The following is a 19,536-nucleotide window of genomic DNA, read 5'->3' as shown; positions in this document are numbered from 1 at the left end:
GTCATAACTGAGATGGGCCAAATCCAAGACTAGTGTTTCATGTACTTGATTTTAGAATAATTAGTGCTGGATCAGAATGAAGACTATCCACTGTACTGTTATTTTCCACACTTTGAGATACTATCACTAGACACTATTCAGACCTAGAAACAATCATGTATTTATGAGAGTGATATCATGTAATCTTTACGTATTTTTCTGCTTCATTTGTAAGGTAGATGGACAGCGCAGAACTATAGCCAGTTCTGGGGAATGACTTTGGAAGAAGGGTTCAGATTTCGCCTTGGCACCTTGCCACCTAGCCCCATGCTTCTGAGCATGAACGAAATGACAGTAAGTGTTCTATCTGCTTCATGGGCGCACATGTGTTTTTACAGGCGAATTCATGTGTGTATGTTTAAAGAAATATGAACTATAATATACAGTTTTGACTTTTCAGGGCCATGAAAAATGTGACATCTTGTCATATAAACGTAAAAGAAAATCCCCCAAGTGTAACAACCATTACATACCTAGAAAATTTGTGTGGTCTTTAAGTGATGAAATCATCGATGATTTCACAGAAATACATATTTCTGTGGAAGGGTTGTTCAGTGTTTTCAGTGGTGGATCTTTATTTTCATGTTAATTTGATTGAAGAAGTATGTTTGTGAGAATGCTTCCGGAGAGTATAAATTAAGGGAGGAAGGGCCACTCTAGAGTCAGTGGTCCTGTAGTCTTTAGGTCCATATATAATAAGAAGAGGAAAAGGGGACGCTGGCTGTTTATACACTCTTGTTCCCGCTCTGATTCCTGGTCACTACAATAGGAACTGCTGTCACCTCTCCTCTCCTATGACAGCCTGAAACCTCCAAAACCATGAGCCAAAATAAATAAATCCTGACCCTGATAAATAGTTTACACTGGGTGTTTTGCCGCATTGTGACACATTTTATATAATTTATTTGTATTTATTTTATTTTCATTGTAATTTTTAAGACACTGTCCTATTGTCAGGTTGTGATATTATTTACTATATAGATCCAGGTAACCTTAACTCATGAATAGGCTAAAATTACCTGTGTGCTGAGGTAACAGGAGTATGCCATCATGTCTGGCCACACTTTCATTTTAAAACTAAATGTTTTCCTCTGTGGCCTAACACGACTGCTCCTCCCTTGGGGGGTGGGGAGGCCAAAGAGCCAGTCATTGAGTTCCTGTTAGAAATAGTCCTTGTTCCCCTCACTATGGGAAACCAATTGGTTACTCAGCTACCACAGGCTACATCTGAGCTGAGCTTTGCAGCCAGTCCTGAAGATACCTGATAAAACAGGATCAGATGAATGGGGAGGAGGTTCCCCCTATCAGTGGACTTGGAAAGGGGCACGGTGGAGATGAGGGAGGGAGGGAGGGAGGGACTGGGAGGGAATGAGGGATCGGGACACGGCTGGGATACAGAGTTAATAAAATGTAACTGATAAGAAAAAAATAAAATTCAAAAAAAAAAAAAACAAAACTAAATGTTTTGTGAATTCATCAAAACTTTGGTGATCTCTTAGACTATTCATTATCATAGGAGTGTGTTGAAAATAAAAATGATATTGGGCTATTATTACTTATTATTTGCCCTATAATTATTGTGGCGGTATTATTTAACCTGCTATCACAACTAACAAGACACAGGCATCTGTTACATTTTATAATTGCCTTATATACCTTGGGCTGGGCAGATAGTTCACCATCTATCTCACAGCCCCTCATCCAATGCCGTCTGACTTAACCATTCCTATCTGGGCTACCTTCCATCCATAATCCCAAGATACTTGCTTTTATTTTTTTTCTTGGTGTTTTCTCCATCCACACCATCCTTGAAATCCTTCCTCCAGGCCCACATGGTACCTTCTCCATGCTAACCATCATGGCACCCTCCTTTCTACTCTCTTCCAGTCTGTCTGTTTCCTGTGATTTTTTGAACCCAAAGCCTGTGAACCTAGGCCATGCCTACCCCATTCTGCCCTGCCCAGGTTTTAGGCCTTTAATCAAACAATCAGACATAATGTCTCAGGCAGGTTTACACCATAAAGATAGGTTTATCCAGGCAGTAACCAGATCTTGCGGGCCAGTAATTAGCACCAAAATACACTCATCTGACCAACCCCTGATTTTGGAGGTTAAAGCGAATATCGGTAACCTCAGGCATGCATTTCATGATCGTCAGAAAAAGAAATTGTCCTCAAAGTGCCTTAAAGAATATATTTAAATTTTGCCTGGAAACCAGGTTAATTTATGAAATTGTTTGTTAGTGTTTTCATGCTTTGCACTATTTATTGCACAGGTTGTATTGCATTTAGTATAAAGAAGCTTCTATCTTTCTAGGGACCACAACCCTTTCCACTTAGTACACAGTGTTTCCGAGACACACAAGGTTTCAACTTGAGATGTCTCTTTGATTTCTGCCTACCGGAGTCCAGAGCAGAGAAGCATACAGTGACACTGTGGTGCAGCTTGCCAGTCTACAATAAAGACATCAGGTTCCAGCTGCCCAAATGCTCTCAGCATTCTGCTGTTAGAGGAATTGTAAATTAACTATTGCCTAGTAAACATCTACCCCAAGCTTTGGATTCCAGACATATGATCACCCCGGTTAAGATCCAATTTAGGTTCCAGCATGGCTAGATTCATAACTAGCATCAGAAAAAAAAAAAAAACAAATGATAGCAGCTGACATTTATTGAGCAGGTGTGTGCCAAGCTCGCAAATACTTTCATATTTCATCTCATTTAAACCTCACAGCAGCTTGCTGTTCTGGGTACTACCATTGTTCAGCACTTCAATGTCTAGAAAACTAAGACGGAATGAGCCCAAGTCACACTGAAACAGAATAAGCAAAGGGCTGCCTCAGGATTCCTTACATTGCCAGAGCCTTGTATGTGTCACATACCCCTTTAGTCTGTAGTATAAGTAGGTCTAGGAAACTTCAGCCAATTCACATTCAACATGGAAAAGAAAACATGGTTAATCTCCTACCGAGACCTATTTTTCAGAGATGCTCAAATTTAGACCATATTTTGGTTCTTTTATAACCAGCCTGACAAAACCCTTAGCAGCATGGGTCATTTCATGGTTTTTAGTGAGTTAACTTCGTGTGAAACTGGAATAAATCACTTTTTCTTGTGGTTTTGTCATTTTTTTTTTGCCCCTGGCGTTGGTAAAGATAATATTCATTACAATGATTATTTTTGCTTTTTCTTCCATTGAGGCCCACAATGATCCCAAATAGTTTTGTAAACACTAATCATGAACTTTCCCAAGACTGTTTCCAACATTTCTGTAACTTTTCCACTTCTGTTGATTTTATTCTAGTTTAAAACACATATGATAAAGTTTTCTAAGTGCCACTCAACACCACATACAACAGAACCTTTCATTCTAGCCATATTGGTTCCTGGGTATTTTTTTGCCTAAAAGTTTCTGTGACAATTTATAAGTAAAACATTAATGATTAGTATTTTAAGAGAGTCTAAAATTCCTGGTTGATAAGTAATTCTAAGAAAACAGAAAGAACTATTTAGCTGACCTACAAGAGTTCCATTATCTAATTATGACATAAGGCATGGAAATAGATTCTGACTTTTTGAGCTTAGTAGCTTGAGGGCTAAGTTTCTAAGTGTTAGAATTGTCTCAAATACTAGTCAAGTGGAAGAGAACAGAACTAAAGCAAGTGCTTTTAGGATGGACATAAAATCAGCATGAACTAAATTGAACTGGTAGCTACAGACAGGCTGAAGATACAGCCTTGTGACCATATGATTAATATCCAATAAATGATATCAAACTGATTCAAAGTGCAATAAGAAAGAACAATTTATGCAATTGTATTTCTGAGTAATTTGTATTTGCTCTATTTAGAAATTATTTTCAGCACAAGATGGACTCTATGTAAGAGGGTTATTGCCATACAATCCTGTAGAGGACAAGCTATACATTAGGGAACATATTGATCATGTATTGATCTATATTTGTGCTTGCCAAACCACAATATAGATGCTGGTGTGCTGAGAAAATCCATTTCACCCTAACCCCCAGATTTCTCTCATTTTTGGCCAATTTGCCTAGATGAGTTCTAGGACTCAAAAGTCTTTACTCTTTGTTAGAAAAATGGGTGCTGATCCATCCTTCATTACTGGGTAACCTCTTCTCTTCCTTATTTGGTATCCAGGCTTTTTAAACTGGCTTACGTCACAATTTATCTTTAACAGTCTACTGAATGTTAGAGGAATATCAATCACTGTTATACGGATTTTTTCACAATAAATTCAAAACTATGTTACACTCATGGATTGAGTGCAGCTGAGTCTATCTGCTTAAGATCTGTACAAGGTCAAGCCAGCTCAAAATTCTAGCATGAATGGGGGAAGGGTAAATGAGCTTCCACCCTTAACTGAAGAGCTATTGACAGTTGATGGCTTCTGTGGGAGAGTGTCATTTTTCTTCAAAGCTATTGCCACTGGCTAACTGGCTATGCCTCAGTGGATGGCCATATACCCACGTACATGGACACCATAAATTGGACTTTGTGGGTTATTAAAAAAAAAGATGACAAGAACTTGTGAGGTAACTAGGAATTAGAAGTAGATCTTGGAAGAGGTTGGGAACTGGAAGTAGGTCTTGGAAGAGTGAGGAGGAGGAGTGAGGGATGAATATGATCCAAAATACCTGGTGTGAAATTCTCAAAGAATTGGTAGAAATATTATATTAAAATTAATTTGGAAACACATTAACTGAAAATGAAGCACATTAACTCAAAGATGTGTTTCAACCACATTTTTTTTTATGGGATGTGATTAGCAACAATGAGGAATAAAGTATGTCATCAGTAACGGGCTAGAAAGGCAATTTTGGGACTTTGGGGATGTCCCTCTTGGATGTGAATTCTAAGTGAAGGCAAACAGAAAGCAAGTAAACATATTCCCTTTGGACACAAGCAGAGCCTTAAGCAGAAGTAGAAGGAGCAAAAGGGAGAAGGCAGAGACTGACTTGTCCTCATCAACGAGGCTTCTGGGGTAGTAGACAAACAGGAGAACTTCATCTCAGCTAATGCCAGAGGAAGCTGTGATAAACAGCACATTGTATCTTTCTTCTGAAGATTCAGACTATTCATAGGAATACTGAGGACACTGCAATTTTTATTTCATCAACTTTTTTTTTTAAAGGAAGCATTTACTAAATTTACAACATCAGGGAATATTTTGGTTAGAAAAAAGGTATTAGGTTCCACCCAACGTAATTTAAGGAATGCTAACTTCAGCTAAAATTTTAAAATAAGGGAACTGGAAGGAACGGTTAAATAACCTGTGAAAAAAATAGAACATTGCCAGTTCCTCAGGTAAAAAAATGGAGACAAGCAATTATTACAGCTGCATGCAAAGCTTACACTGACGGAGGATCTTCCAAGCCAGCAGAAACATTACTGTTGAGATATTAAGAGGTGTAAGTGGGTTTGGCATTGAGCTTAATGGTAGAGAGCTTGCCTAGTGTGTGAAAAACCCTGATTTCTACTGAAGTACTATACATTTGTACAGATATGTGCATGCATTTGTGTATATATAGGGAATATTATAGGCTACAGTATTCACTGGAGCCAGGGTGTTTGGATTTCAAGGTCTTCCTGTTTATGTCCTCCATAAAATGATGGTTACAGTTGTACCTAGATTTAAAGCTTCATGAGTTTTATAAAGTGCTCAGTATGTGCTAAGTGAAACAGACTACAGTGAGAGACATGAAGGGAATGCAATTACATATGTCACATGCTTTTCTACTTTGTATTTTTGACCTTGATTTTCTTAACCATGAGAGAACAGAACAGAAGCACTCTGAAAGGGGTCAGTTCTGCAAGGACTTAATTATTAGATCTTCATCATCTTTTGTGTTTTATTTCTTACAGCTTTATTGGCTGATGGTGTTTAAATATTTCTCATGAGCCTGAAAGTTCTACCATGCTCTTAGAACAAACCAAATCAAATCAAATTGTATAATATTGTTATTTCCAGATTTAATATTCAAGTGCTTGGGCATTTATCAAATACCTACAAGAAGCCTCACTGTGTTACATTTATTTATAAATATTGGAAATATTTTGAATTAAAAATACTATTTTTTAAAAAAACCTGAAAAATAAGAACTTACTTGCATATTTGGTTCAGCTGAAAAATTTTAAAGTAGGGCCAGGAGAGATGACTCAGTGGTTAAGAGTAATTTCTAGTCTTAAAGAAGAGCCATTTTAGTTCCCAGAACCCCCCATGACAGCTCACAAACACCTGTGGCTACAGTTCCAGTTAATGTGCTGCTGTCTTTTGGCTCTCCAGGCACCATGCATGAATGTGGTACTCATATATTCATTCAGAAGAGAATACAAACATATGCACAAAACTCAGTACATTGAAGTAATGAACAGTTTTGTTGTTGCCCTTGTTGATCACCTCATAAAAATAATTTGAAGTTATATCTAAAGTGATATATATATATATATTATATAATTTGGATTTGAAAGTATTAAAATGTTAAGAAAGCTAGCATGTCAACTAAAACCCATAGCCATACTCCTATATTGGATGTCAAATTGAAATACATAAAAAATTCAGTTTTTTTTTTTTAATGAGGATCTTTATTTAGTCATTCAGTGTAAATGAACTTAGTTGACAAAACTAAAAAAGTGATGACAAATTTTCTATGGTATATTTAAAGTTAAATATAAATAACTTTTTACAGATTACATATTAACTTCTAAAGTTCCTAAAATTTTTGATGAGAAAAGTTCATTTGATCATCTGAATGTTTTATCACTACCCATGTAGCACATACCATTTGCCTGACTGTTTTATTTTTCTCCTAGTCATTAGACACAATCTATGTATTTTTGAACTTTTAAAATTTTTCACACCATTTATCTTGATCATTCTATTTTCCCTCCATCAACTCTTCCTAGATGCTCCCTCATTTCATGTTCTTTCTCTTAAAAAAACAAACAAAACCAACAACAACAAAAACCCATCAAAACCAAAACCACAGGAACAGCAACAACAAAACCCAACAACAAAAAAATAAAACACTTGAACTTGGTTAATGTATGTAAGTGATAGCAAATGGTGAGACATGATGTATGATTTTAAGAAAACAATTTAAATGAGCATTTCCCAGTTTAGTTTTTATAAACCACTGAAAGTGTATTGCAATGCTTTTATTTGAGTTTTTTTAAAAAAATGGTCTCATCCTGACACCATTAGCGTGTCACCATGTGTCAATAGGCTCCGTGGGTACCAAAACACTGGCAACAAAAGGGAAGAGCACCGTTATATACCTTTGGATTTCACATAATATTGGACAAAAACTGCCTCTTTCCCCATAACATTATTGTTCTTCACCCACACTGCTGCCCAGGAGGCAGCTGGCTGCACCACACTCTGTCGGTACGGATGGTGCCAGAGAGGATGGGTCAGAATTGGTGGAGGCTCTGTCGGGTCGGTGTGTGTTCTCCTCAGAACCTTCTCACATATGCAGAGAATAGGCAAGAGCAAACCAGGATGTCAGACGTTCTCACGGACACTGGTTAAGCAGCTTCTTCTTCTTCTTCTTCTTCTTCTTCTTCTTCTTCTTCTTCTTCTTCTTCTTCTTCTTCTTCTTCTTCTTCTTCTTCTTCTTCTTCTTCTTCTTTTCAGTTTCTTTACTTCACATCCCAAGGGTGTCCCCTCTCTCCTCTCCTTCCAGTCCCACCTTCACCTCTTTTCCCCTCTCCTCTCCCTTTCCCCCCAGAAAATAAGAGCCCCCCCCCGTATCAACCCTCCCCAGCACATCAAGTCACATCAGGATTGAGCATAAATCCACTCCCTGAGACCAGGCAAGGCAGCGCTGCCAGGGAGATCCAAAAGCAGACAATAAGAATCCATGTTAGAAACAGCCATCCTCCCTGCATTCTCCAGGTGCCCCATATGAAGAGTAAGCTGCCCATTGGCCATATGTGTGCAGGGTGCCTAGGTCCAGACCATCCCTGCTCTTTAGTTGAGTCTCAGTCTCTGTAAGCCCCCATGGGACTGGATTAGTCGCCTCTGTTGGTCTTCTTGGGAGGTCCCTGTCCCCTCCAGATCCTTCCATGTTTCTCCCAACACTTCCACAGGACGCCTTGAGCTCTGCCCTATGTTTGGCTGCAAGTCCCAGCAACTATCTAGTTTTGCTGCTGGCTGGAGCCTCCCAGAGGATAGTCAAGTAGGGCTCCTGTCTGCAAGCATAGCAGAGCATCATTAATAGTGTCGAGGGCTGGCTCTTTGCTGGGCGGTTCTCAGTTTGGAACGATTATTGGTTGGACTTCCCCTCAACCTCTGTTCCCTTTTTATCCCTGCACTTCTTATAGACAGGGTAATTTTTGGATCAAAGGTTTTGTTGGTGGGTTACTCCTCTCTCTCCACTAGTCCTGCTTGGCTAGGCAGTGGTCACTTCAGTCTTCCTGTCCTCCAAGGTTGGCAGTCTCAGCTAGAGTCACACCCATATCCTCCCAAGATCCTACCCTATCACAGGCCTCCAGCTTGACAAAGGGATGCCTCCCCACCCCGTTTCCCTTCTTGTTCCCAGCCCTCTTACAAAAGGGGGTTTGTTAAGGTTCTTACAGTTGTAGCCACGATCGTGTGCACAGTGCTGTGACGGGTAACTGGGCACAGTTACACTGGTGCACGGACCTAACCGATCATCACAGATAGATCGTTACAAGGGCTGTAAAAACGTAGATTTCTGGAGTAATCTGAGGTGCTCATGTACCATATACCCACCAGCTGGCTTTCTAATACCACGGTCTCTCTTTCCTATTCGTATTTCTTCCCCAAATCTGCCACATAAGACACCAGTTCTTTGCTTTATCATCAGCATGAAACAGGAAATGAAACAGAATGAAACAGTTTGCAAATTGAGCCAAATGATAAGCCTTTAAAACTATGAATATTATTTTTAATTTTTCGAGCCTCACATACATTAGCATTTGCTAAAATAATGTGGGGAAAATATAAGCCGATTTAATTAAAAATGGTTCTTTGAAACTGTTTAAATAAATAAACTCCCCTTTAAATTACCTGTTAGACTTTCTTCAAACTAGTGTTCTAGGTAAACCATTTAGGATATATTAATTTATTTTCATATGCATTTTTCTAAGGTTTTTAGTACCTTTGAAACTGGGGAGCTTTCTCACATTTCATGTTCTTTGTTCAATGAAATACAGCATTGACCTAGAAATTTCAATGACAGTTCTTTATTCTTCACTAAGCATAAGGCTCAACTGTGAGTGACAAACCAAAAAATGACAGTGGCATAAGAATGGCAAAAATCACTCCCCAGCTCCGAAAGGAGCAAGCAAAGCCACAAAGCAGGAGGGTCCTAGACCCAAGCTGCCATCTGTACTGTTGTTCCTTCTTTACTTGCTCCTTCTTTTCCACTGTTGGATAACAGCTCAAGGAGTCTCTTCTAGGCCTGTCTGTAAGACCCAATTCCTGGTAGCAGAATAAAGCAGGGGAAGTAGGAAAGCGAGTCGCGCTTTAAAGGAAATTATCAGACACTACCATGTGACACTTATGTGTATTATCCTGGAAACAGTAACAGCAGCATCTGAAGTCTGGCCAAAGCAGTTACTTTCCTAGGCCTGTGTGTGCTGTGATAAGCATTCTATGGGTATGAATAAAGACTAGGGCTGGAGAAGAGCTGGCACTAGGCACCCAGCATGAGACACCAGAGAAGTATCAAAGGATTTCCAATGCCAATACACAAAGTTAACTCTTGTTGAGGATGAGAAGTATTTACCTATCGCTTGACCACCAGAAAAAAACATCCTTTTCCTCACTGGGATGAAACAATCCTGAGAAATGTCTTGACACTCTTCACCCTTCATCTGGAGCTATGAAATGTTTGAATGGACTTAAGTTTTCTCAGTTTCATTATTTGACTTTTAGATGTTTCTGATTAAAATGGGTGAGAAGGCGAAGGTGGAGATAAGAGGGGTGATCCAGCGTGTGTCCTGGAGGTAGAGACTCAATAGTAACAGGAAATAGAGCTTCTAATGATGTTTCTGAGAAAATGAGTGTGTCTCAAGCTTCTCGGTGATTGCCCGCCCATTTCCCATCATCTAATTAAAAGCAAAGTTTAATGTAACTAAGTCTCTGGTGATTAGAACAGCTGTGGATTTGGGTATTTGTCTACATTATCTTTATTTTTTTTCCAGATAAAAATGTTGAAATAGGGAGACTGTTTAAATTTAGTCTCAAATTGGGTAATGTTGGCTTGGAAATTACACATCAAATTATTATTGATTTTTTTAGCATAACAATATAATGAGTTTCAAAGTCCCCTATGGAAGAGTGTATATTCTGTTTGAAGACAAATTTGTATTTCATAGAAGATACCACACTTGCAATTTCTGCCACTTTTAGGTTGTCCTCCAGAATCTTTCAGTTATTAGGTTATATTTCATCAAAGTAATTAATGAAAATGCATCATTTATTAAAGGCAGCATTATTTAACCATTTTCTAGAAGTTATTATTCTGTGATACTACTTTTACTTATTGGCTTTCAAAATCATTCTTCATTTCTAGGGGAACACAGTGTTTATGGGATTTCTTTGTGTTCCTTACTTAAATCACTTACTAGTATGATAGAAACAAAATTGAAGGTAGTTTCTCTGACATGCTTCAAGTCATGGAGGCCATTATTTAAAGAAAATCAACATTAAATAAGTGGTAAAAAAAAATCTTTAAAATGCCAGTAAATGGATTTCATGAATTCTTCTGGCTTATTTTGTTGGTAAATATTTTTTTTTGCGACTTTTAGTTTTAAAGAATAAATCATGGAAGTAGCAAATATGTAATGCTACCATAGTTTAAAATGCCTAAAGGGGAATTCATATTTTAAGAGATAAAATGCACCTGAGTTGCACATGTGTGTGTGAGCATGGGTGAGTGAGCGCGCGCGCGCGCACACACACACACACAACACACACACTTTCATTATTATCAGGCTACCTTACATATGCAAAGGAGTCTGATCATCTTATGAATGTGGAAGTTAGAGTCCACACAACTGAATCCTGCCAAAATGTCCTAGCGATGATAGATCTTTATCGCTTCAGCAGGGCAGAAGGATGTATCCTCACTCTACTCTAAAAATGTATTTTAAAGTCATAAAATAACAGCTGAAGTTTGAGGGCACTCCATGTGATAAATGCTTCAACGCACACTGAGAAGCTGGCGAGAGTGATCCGGGAAAGCATGGTGTTTGTACAATGTGTGTCTGTTTCCCATTTAGAAAGGTGCTTTTGAGTCTGTTTCTCCTTGGCGATTCCTCTCCAGCCATTATGTCTGTGTTGCTCCAACTCATATCCTGCCATGTAGCGCATCTGACAGCATTGAGGTTCCAGACCCCTCAGCTGTGTGCTGCTGGTCCTTATCTTTTAGGCATTTGGTGGTGACCAGCTCTATGTCCTTCCTTCACTCTTCTAAGTAGCAACGCCTTTGAAATGGACTCAGGATTTCTCACTCTCTTATTGGGTGGTAACAGTTCTCTAGGGCTAAAGTAAATTCTCTCATCCATGCTCTAATTTAAAAACTTCTTTGGGTGGGTATCTTTTCCATGGAGACAGGTACATTTTGATTTTACTTGCCTCAGACACTGAATCTGTTGTGTAATTGTCAGAAATAATTTTCTGTGAGATGTCAGATCAGTAGTTTCACCAGACGTCATAAAACCATTAAATCAATGAATTTTTATCATTTATAGACAATTAGTTTCAGACACAAGGTGTAGTAGCCACATATATCTGGTAGACATGACAATAATGGGGCATGATGTCAACCAAATTCTAAGCCAACAGTCTAGTGTAAGGAAAAAATCCTGTTTAACTGAGTCTTTCACAGATCCATTAGCTTTTAGAAGCCATTACCTCATTTATTGAAGAAGACTGCAATATTTCTTCTTATTATCTCACGTAGATATGTTGAGAGAGTAGCAAGAACTGACCTTGTTAAGAATTTAATGTGAGTTTTATGACATCATGGTATTATCTCTTTGGTATTACACAAAATTTATAGTCTTCCTTAAGAATTTTATAAATATGAACAAAATAATTTCAGTTTTATTTCTCAGAATAATGTAAAATTGAATATTTTCTTGTGTTAATAAGCACTTGACATACATGCCTTGACTTGAAATTTTCTTCCTTTAACAGTCATATACGCTCTGAAAAAGAAGAGAAACAACATTCTTTATGAAGGCCGATTTTCACTATCTCGTGTATTTTTTCATGCTAACGCGCAAGCTAAGATTCCAGATGACTAGAGTACTGGTAGAAATGTCCTTGCACTATTTGGTAACCAGAAAAAAATCACAGCATCCAGTACATGCTGTGATTCGCCACAGACAGCTGACTTTCAACACAAGCAGAACAGAGTTCCTTTGTAGTCATGCTTCCCTCTGAAACCTGAATGCCTAAGATAATTCAAAATCACAGGCACTGTAAGAGGGTGTGTGCACATCTTTGGGGATGTACTTGAGAACATCTAATATGTCTGTCTCCCTTTCCCTTAGGCATCTTTTCCTCCCAGAGCTGATCTTCCTGAGGTTTTCATTGCTTCTTATAAGTGGCCTGGATGGACTCATGGTCCATTGGATCAAAAAAACTGTGCTGCGTCCTGGGCTTTTTCCACCGCAAGTAATAACATCATTTCAATCACTTCCTCAAAACTTCTGCTTTTGTCTTTAGATCATTATAGAGTAGATGTGGAGTTTATAAATGTAGAAAATGTAAATATTAAGAGTCTGTTAAAATATTCTAGCCAAAGAAAGGAACTCAGAGGTTAACATTTTAATCTAAAACTTGGATATTAACGCCTAATTTATATAGACAATGAATAGAGAAGCAAAGAATTCATTTGATTTTTAATTTGGACCAGAAGAATTTTGGCCGAGCATGGTGGCTCACACCTGTAATCCCAGCACTCTGGGAAGGCAGAGGCAGGCAGATCTTTGTGAGTTTGATGCTAGCCTGTTCTACATAGTGAGTCCAACGACAGCCAAGGCTACACTGAGAAACCCTGTCTTGAGACACGAAAAACCAAAACCAAACAAAAAAAAAAACCTAAAGTAAGAGAAGTAAAATATTGATTACTTTTCACCATAACATCATCTAGAATGCTAGTATTCATGTATAAACCCACACAGATTCTTTACATTATTTTCTTTCTATACGATTTACAAAACTATAACTATTAAAAAAAAAAAACTTTGAAGCAAAGTTAAGCTTTAGAATTAGGTCATAGTGGGTTAAAGTTTTATACCTCATTTTTATCCAAAATAAATCTATATGTTCTAACTTTACAGTGCAATAACATCTTTTATTAAGATTGTTTTCCAGATTAATGTCAATGTTAATTTCAGACTATGAAAACCATCTCTCTGAAAGCTGCTTTTATAAAGTTTCTTATGTCCAGTAAATAAGATATTCACGTCAATCCCAAGATTCGATCTCCAAAATTATTCCTGAAGACTTTCCCCCGATTAAATTGAACCTAGCATGATAATTTCTGGATACTATCGACATCTTCACAGAACTGTGTCTTGGAGCTTTAATACAGTCCTAAAGGAGCATTTGGGAGCCGTGTAAAGCTCTGTCAACACTATGAAATGAGTGCCGTGGCCTGACTCTTGGGGAAGCCACCTCCAGCAATGGCATTCTCTAGGACAGAAAACCATTAATCATCATGTACCTTTACATCTTACTATTAACTAGCTTACTTCAACAGTGCTCTGGACTAAGCAGAGCCTTGGGATAGCACACCTCAGGATCAGTTATGTCTTTTTATTCTGTACTACCGTCCACTTGATCACCACCAGTGTTGTCTCTCGAGTGTCTCTCTCATCGATTAGGAATACATGACTCCTTTCAGCACGGTTTCAGATAGTTGAATAAAGATTTAATCAACTGTCACATTTACTAATTTGTGCTTATGGGCTAAACACCTCCTATATTATACGGGTTCTTTAAATCTAGGGTAGACCAGTATTTACAATGACATTTAAGTAATGTTCTTAGCTGTAAGAAGCAGAGCAGCCTGCTAGCTTTGCTCTAGGGGATGTATGTGTTAGTGTCCTGGGTCATGGCCCCACAGACAGTCTCAGGGCAGCCTCTGGCTATCTCCAGTTTTATGGAAGAAGCCCATGAACATGAATTAACTCGCAAAGACAAGTAGTGTCAGAAATTATCTTGAGCTTCAAGCTTCCAAGTCCATCACTACTGTTTTTCTTCACTTTAAAATCATTCTGAATGAAATTTTATACAAACATTTAAAATATATTTGATCCTGACTCATAAAAACAAATATCAAAAAATTAAAGAACATCTATTCTCCACTAGAAAATAACGATTTATTCTCTTGAAAATATCAGAGGCAAAAGGGTACTACCATTTTATCAATACAGTGTATCTTGTTAAAAAAAATAAATGGGTCAAGAATGAAGGGGAAACTGTTAATGAAACATGGCAGAATGATACACATGTTTCAGGCATGTAGAAAGCAGACAAAGACGCATGTCTTCAGGAATTACTTTAAAGTGAATTATCTTTGAAAAAAAAAAAAGCTCCAAATTGATACCAAGGGCAATTCCCATGAAGCTTTGATGAGAAAAAAAATTAAATAAAATCTAAGTCCCTCTGAAAAAAAAGAATGCATAAAAGAAAGGCCTTGATATTTCTGCCTTTAATTGAAAGTACATAAAGATTGATTTGAGATTGGCCTGTTATGAAACATGAACAATGAAATGATGGTAGGTCTCTGCCATCGCAAAATTTCCTACTACATGTCCCTCACTATAATTTTTCAAAATTTCCTTTTACACTATTTTATTATTGAAGTGCGGCCACACTGGTGACATAAATTGATTTCTGCTGTTGTTGATTCATTTCTCATTCTATTATTCTGTGAAGGCAGAGCTATGTTACCTCTTTCCTTTTCTAGCCTTCACCAGTTAATATATATTTATTTTTCATTTAAAAATTTTAAAATAGTATGATGATATTAAATGTCATGGCATTATAACATTAACACAAATGGAAGAAGCCCACACCTAATGACACATTTCCTCCATCAAAGCCATATTTCCTTAACCTATCCTAATGCTGCAACCAACTGGGAAATAAATACCCATATACTGGAAACATTTATCATTCAAACAATCATTATATTCAACTAACACTTTTATATTTTACATATATTTTTATATTTTATATATATTTTATTTTGTATCATTATATGCAGCTAACAATTTTTAAAGACATTAAAGTAATGATTCTTATAACCATACCTAGTAATACACTCACCTAGTTGCCTATATATGTATATGTATGTGTATGTATAATGTATATGTATATATATGTGTATGTATCTATATGTGTATATACAGAATTAACTGTGTGGCCATTAAAAATGATTATTTTGAATCATGTTATGAATATAAAAGCATGCTATAATGATTTTAACTATAGTGTAATGTAGACTTATAGCACCATAAATTATTCAATGTATGGCCTCCAAGGAAGTTACATTAGATGCCAATGTAAAAATTATGGATTTGGTTACTGCAGTATATAGACTCATGGATTAATTTGTAATTGATGTTTCTGTGATAAGCTTTCTTGATTTTCATTTGTATAAAGCACAGATTTACCTGTAACTCTAGGGAAGATGCTGTTCCAGATGCAAGAGTTATACAAATCTGGTACATAAGTCTTCTTCACTCAGATAATTGACAGGTTTCTTAATGAAAAGGATATATATATATAAATATATATATATATATATATATATATATATATATATATATTACACATGAATACAGAACTAGAAAAGTGTTTAAGCAATGATTTGCAGGAACAGTATCAGTTTTCAAAACTAGTTGAGGGTTAAAAAAGTATCAAAAACGTAACATGACATGTTATTTGAATATTAATCAGTATTTTGTCTGAAACAGGTGTGGCAGCTGACCGAATAGCAATTCAGTCCAAGGGTCGATACACAGCCAATCTCTCCCCTCAGAATTTGATCTCTTGTTGTGCCAAGAACCGTCATGGATGCAACAGCGGAAGCATTGATAGGGCCTGGTGGTTCCTGAGAAAACGTGGGTAAATAACTGCCCAACACATATTTCTAGGATTCTTATGAGAGTTTTTTTTTAAGTGATAATATAAAGACTGGTTTTTAGATTTTTTATACATTTTTTTTTTACAAAAAACCTTCTAAAACATAAGCCATCTCTATATAATCATAAGTAAATGCCATATTTAAATTATATAATTGGGATATATATATATGGTACCCAAGTTCTGCTAATATTATCAGCCACCGGAGATAGTGTTGGAAGAAGGCATGCATTTCCAGCTAAATTGATATGGAGACTCAAAGAAGCATTTGTTATTGTTTCTCTGAGTCAAATAGTTTTATTGGGTCTTCATAGAGGGATTAACACTGGCTAATGCCACTGACAAATCTGTTATTCCATTTAATTATCCAGGTTAAGGGATATATAACACCAGAAAAAAATCATATTAAGCAGAAAAAAAATAAATAAAACAAATGAACAATTCAGAGTTTTTGCGACTCATTAGCCTCCATCCTATTTGATGGAAAATGGAAACTGGCGTTTTCTTATTCAGATTTTCTCAAATCTATATAACATCGCATGTCTACTGTAAAACAATGTTATTGAAGAGCAATGGGAACTGTAGCTGATGGACAGTTGTATAAACGGTGGTCCATTTGTTCTTTCCCACACAGATCTGATGTGCCTGCTGTTTCATGGCATCTGACCCCTGGCAGCCATGAGTGAGAGCCATGTCATGTGGAGTTAATATTTTAATTTTTTCATTTATTTTACCTAATAAAAGTTGTTATGAATTGAATTTGCCTGACATGGACTGTTATCTTCCAGCCAGGTTAACTTTTGCTTAGAATGAAACAATTGCTATAGCTACAGTGCAATTCCCTACACCTAAGTCTCAGGGCAAAGCATAGTAGAAGGGGCAGAGAGATTAAGAGCTGGAGGACCAGGATGCCTACTGTGAGGTAGCATTTCTGGACAAAACAGAGATGTTACACCCATGAAATCTATACAATACCCGCATCTTGTATGTTAGACATCAGGCACCATACCACTATGGAGGAAGGAAATCCCAAGTCCCCACCCCTAAAAGATAACAGACTGAAGGGCTGCAGTCAATGGTTACTGAAAGAGGGAGAATAATTTTTTTCCCAGAGATAAGCCCCCTGATAGGATGACTCCAAAGTTGTCATTTTGTATTGCTCTTGTACCTATGAGCAACACAAAATGGACTCTTAAATGGAATTTAAGAGGATGTGGGAGAAGAAATATTGGGAGACTTGGAGATGGGAAAAGTAGTAGAAATGATGTAAATCCATTACTCAGGTATGAAATTATTTTTATATCATCATATTATCATCATTATCATTATTATTGCTATAATGATGATTTACTGATGATGATGATGATGGATCAGTGGGAAATGGGCGAGTAGAAGCATCATAGGCTGCATAAAAAGCCAGTTATGGTGTTACAAGCCTATAATACCAGTGCCAGTAATTCAGAAACAGGCATATCCCAGGGACTCACTGGTCAGACAGACTAGTCCATCCGTGAGGTCTAGGATCAGTGAGAAACGGCCTAAAAAAAGAGAAGGAGGGTGAAAGAGGAAGACAAGAGCCTCAATCTCTCCTCCATATGTATAATTATGTACAGAAGCACCATCACAGATGTACGCATACATACGCATGTGCAAACACATAGGACACACATACACATAATTTTGATAGGTACATATGCCATAGAAAATAGACATTTTGTTCTGGAACTTGCAAAGTCACGATCAACATGCTGGCTGTTTTCAGTCCATCAGAAGGGCTCTTTTCGGGCATGGCAAATGTTTTCCCTCTCAAAGGATCCCCATATACTGGAGAAATTGCTTCCTAATTTTATGAGGAGAATATTCATGTTCATAAGAGGCCCATTCTCATGATGTCACTTAAACCTGCTTAATGGCTTAAGGCCTAAGTTCAGATATCATTACCTAATTTGTAGAGATTTAACATATTAAAAAAAGAATGCATTTCTAATAAAAATAGAATTATATCAGAGTTCTCCCATCCCCTTTCCTTCCTGTAGACCCTCTGCTCAACCCCTCTTTTGTTCCTTAACCCTCAAATTTATGATTTCACTCATTATTTCTGTTACAAACATGCATATGTATGCGTGCAATTTTATGTACAAATATATGAATATAACCTGCTAAATCTGTTTTGTTGTTTGCCTGTGTCTGGTTTCAGGGCTGACTACATTATATTTAATAACCAATTAGGGGGTTCATCCCTGGCTGTCTTCACTGCCAGCAGTCATTAGTTGCTGGTAGTTCTTTGCTGATGGCCATTTTGGTGTGCATATTTATATAACTACTTATGTCGGTTTATTTCCTTACTATCCACTTCTTTTGTTCAATAAAGTAATGTTAAGTTTGTAGTCAAAGATTTTGAAACCAAATAATTTGTGTGCTTAGTTTCAAAACATACCAACAATAGTATAATTTTTTAAATAATTTACAAGTTTTTACCCTATAAATTTGAATAAACTAACATTATATTGTTTTCCCCACAGTTTCAAGAGCTAGAAATATATCCAACGAAATCTTAAGAAAAAGAATAGCTTAATGAAAGTGTCAACAAAATTAAAAAAAAACTATCTTAAATCTAAAAGTTAGTTAAGATTTTAGAATAATCTATAGGCAATCAAATTTATTGTCTTCATATTAATCTGGATTTATTGTCGGATACTTTTCATTTTTAGGAAATTACTCAACAAGTATATAATTATTTATCAAAAATGAATACAGTAAGACTTAAAAACTCATAATAAAATTTTAAAAGGAGGGAAGACTATAGTATCATTAAGCTGCTGTGTTATGTAGCTGGTTGCCTTTTTAGAATTATGCAGGCAAATAAGCAGCAGAACTCACAAATATTCAGTTCAGCAAAACTGAGTATAGACAGGATACTATGGCATTTTCCTAAATACTATCTTCTTTCTTATTTTTCTTAGACTGGTATCTCATGCGTGCTACCCACTTTTCAAGGACAACAACACTACCAATAATATCTGTGCTATGGCAAGTAGGTCAGATGGGAGGGGAAAACGGCAGGCCACAAAGCCTTGTCCCAACAGCTTCGAGAAATCCAACAGGATTTACCAATGTTCCCCGCCATACAGAATCTCTTCCAATGTAAGTCTAAACAGCAAGAACACACAAAGATGGCATTCTGAAACTATTTGGTTCAGCTGTTATACTATTTTAAAATTATTCAAAACTATTTTAGACTAACAAATGTTATATTTACAGATATGCTTTCCTATTTTTACTCCATCTATCTGTATATATATATATATATATATATATATATATATATATATATATATAT

At 36.8% G+C, this 19,536-nt stretch overlaps 1 protein-coding gene across 3 annotated transcripts in view; it reads left to right on the top strand.

Moving 5' to 3' along the window:
- The window catches only part of Tinag (tubulointerstitial nephritis antigen), a 108,199-nt gene that overhangs the window by 35,448 nt on the left and 53,215 nt on the right, over window positions 1–19,536 (top strand). For all 3 annotated transcript variants that reach the window (XM_055596996.1, XM_055596994.1, XM_055596995.1), the window contains exons 4-7: window positions 219–333; window positions 12,590–12,713; window positions 16,028–16,178; window positions 19,160–19,340. In XM_055596996.1, coding sequence (XP_055452971.1) covers window positions 219–333; window positions 12,590–12,713; window positions 16,028–16,178; window positions 19,160–19,340 — 571 coding nt within the window. The remainder of the gene's footprint in view (window positions 1–218; window positions 334–12,589; window positions 12,714–16,027; window positions 16,179–19,159; window positions 19,341–19,536) is intronic.

The sequence above is a fragment of the Psammomys obesus genome, unplaced genomic scaffold, assembly GCF_907164565.1.
Source record: "Psammomys obesus unplaced genomic scaffold, mPsaObe1.curated_primary_1811, whole genome shotgun sequence".
NCBI classification, from domain to species: Eukaryota; Metazoa; Chordata; class Mammalia; order Rodentia; family Muridae; genus Psammomys; species Psammomys obesus.
Note: the sequence above shows the minus strand (reverse complement) of the source record. Positions and strands in the feature narration are given on the sequence as shown.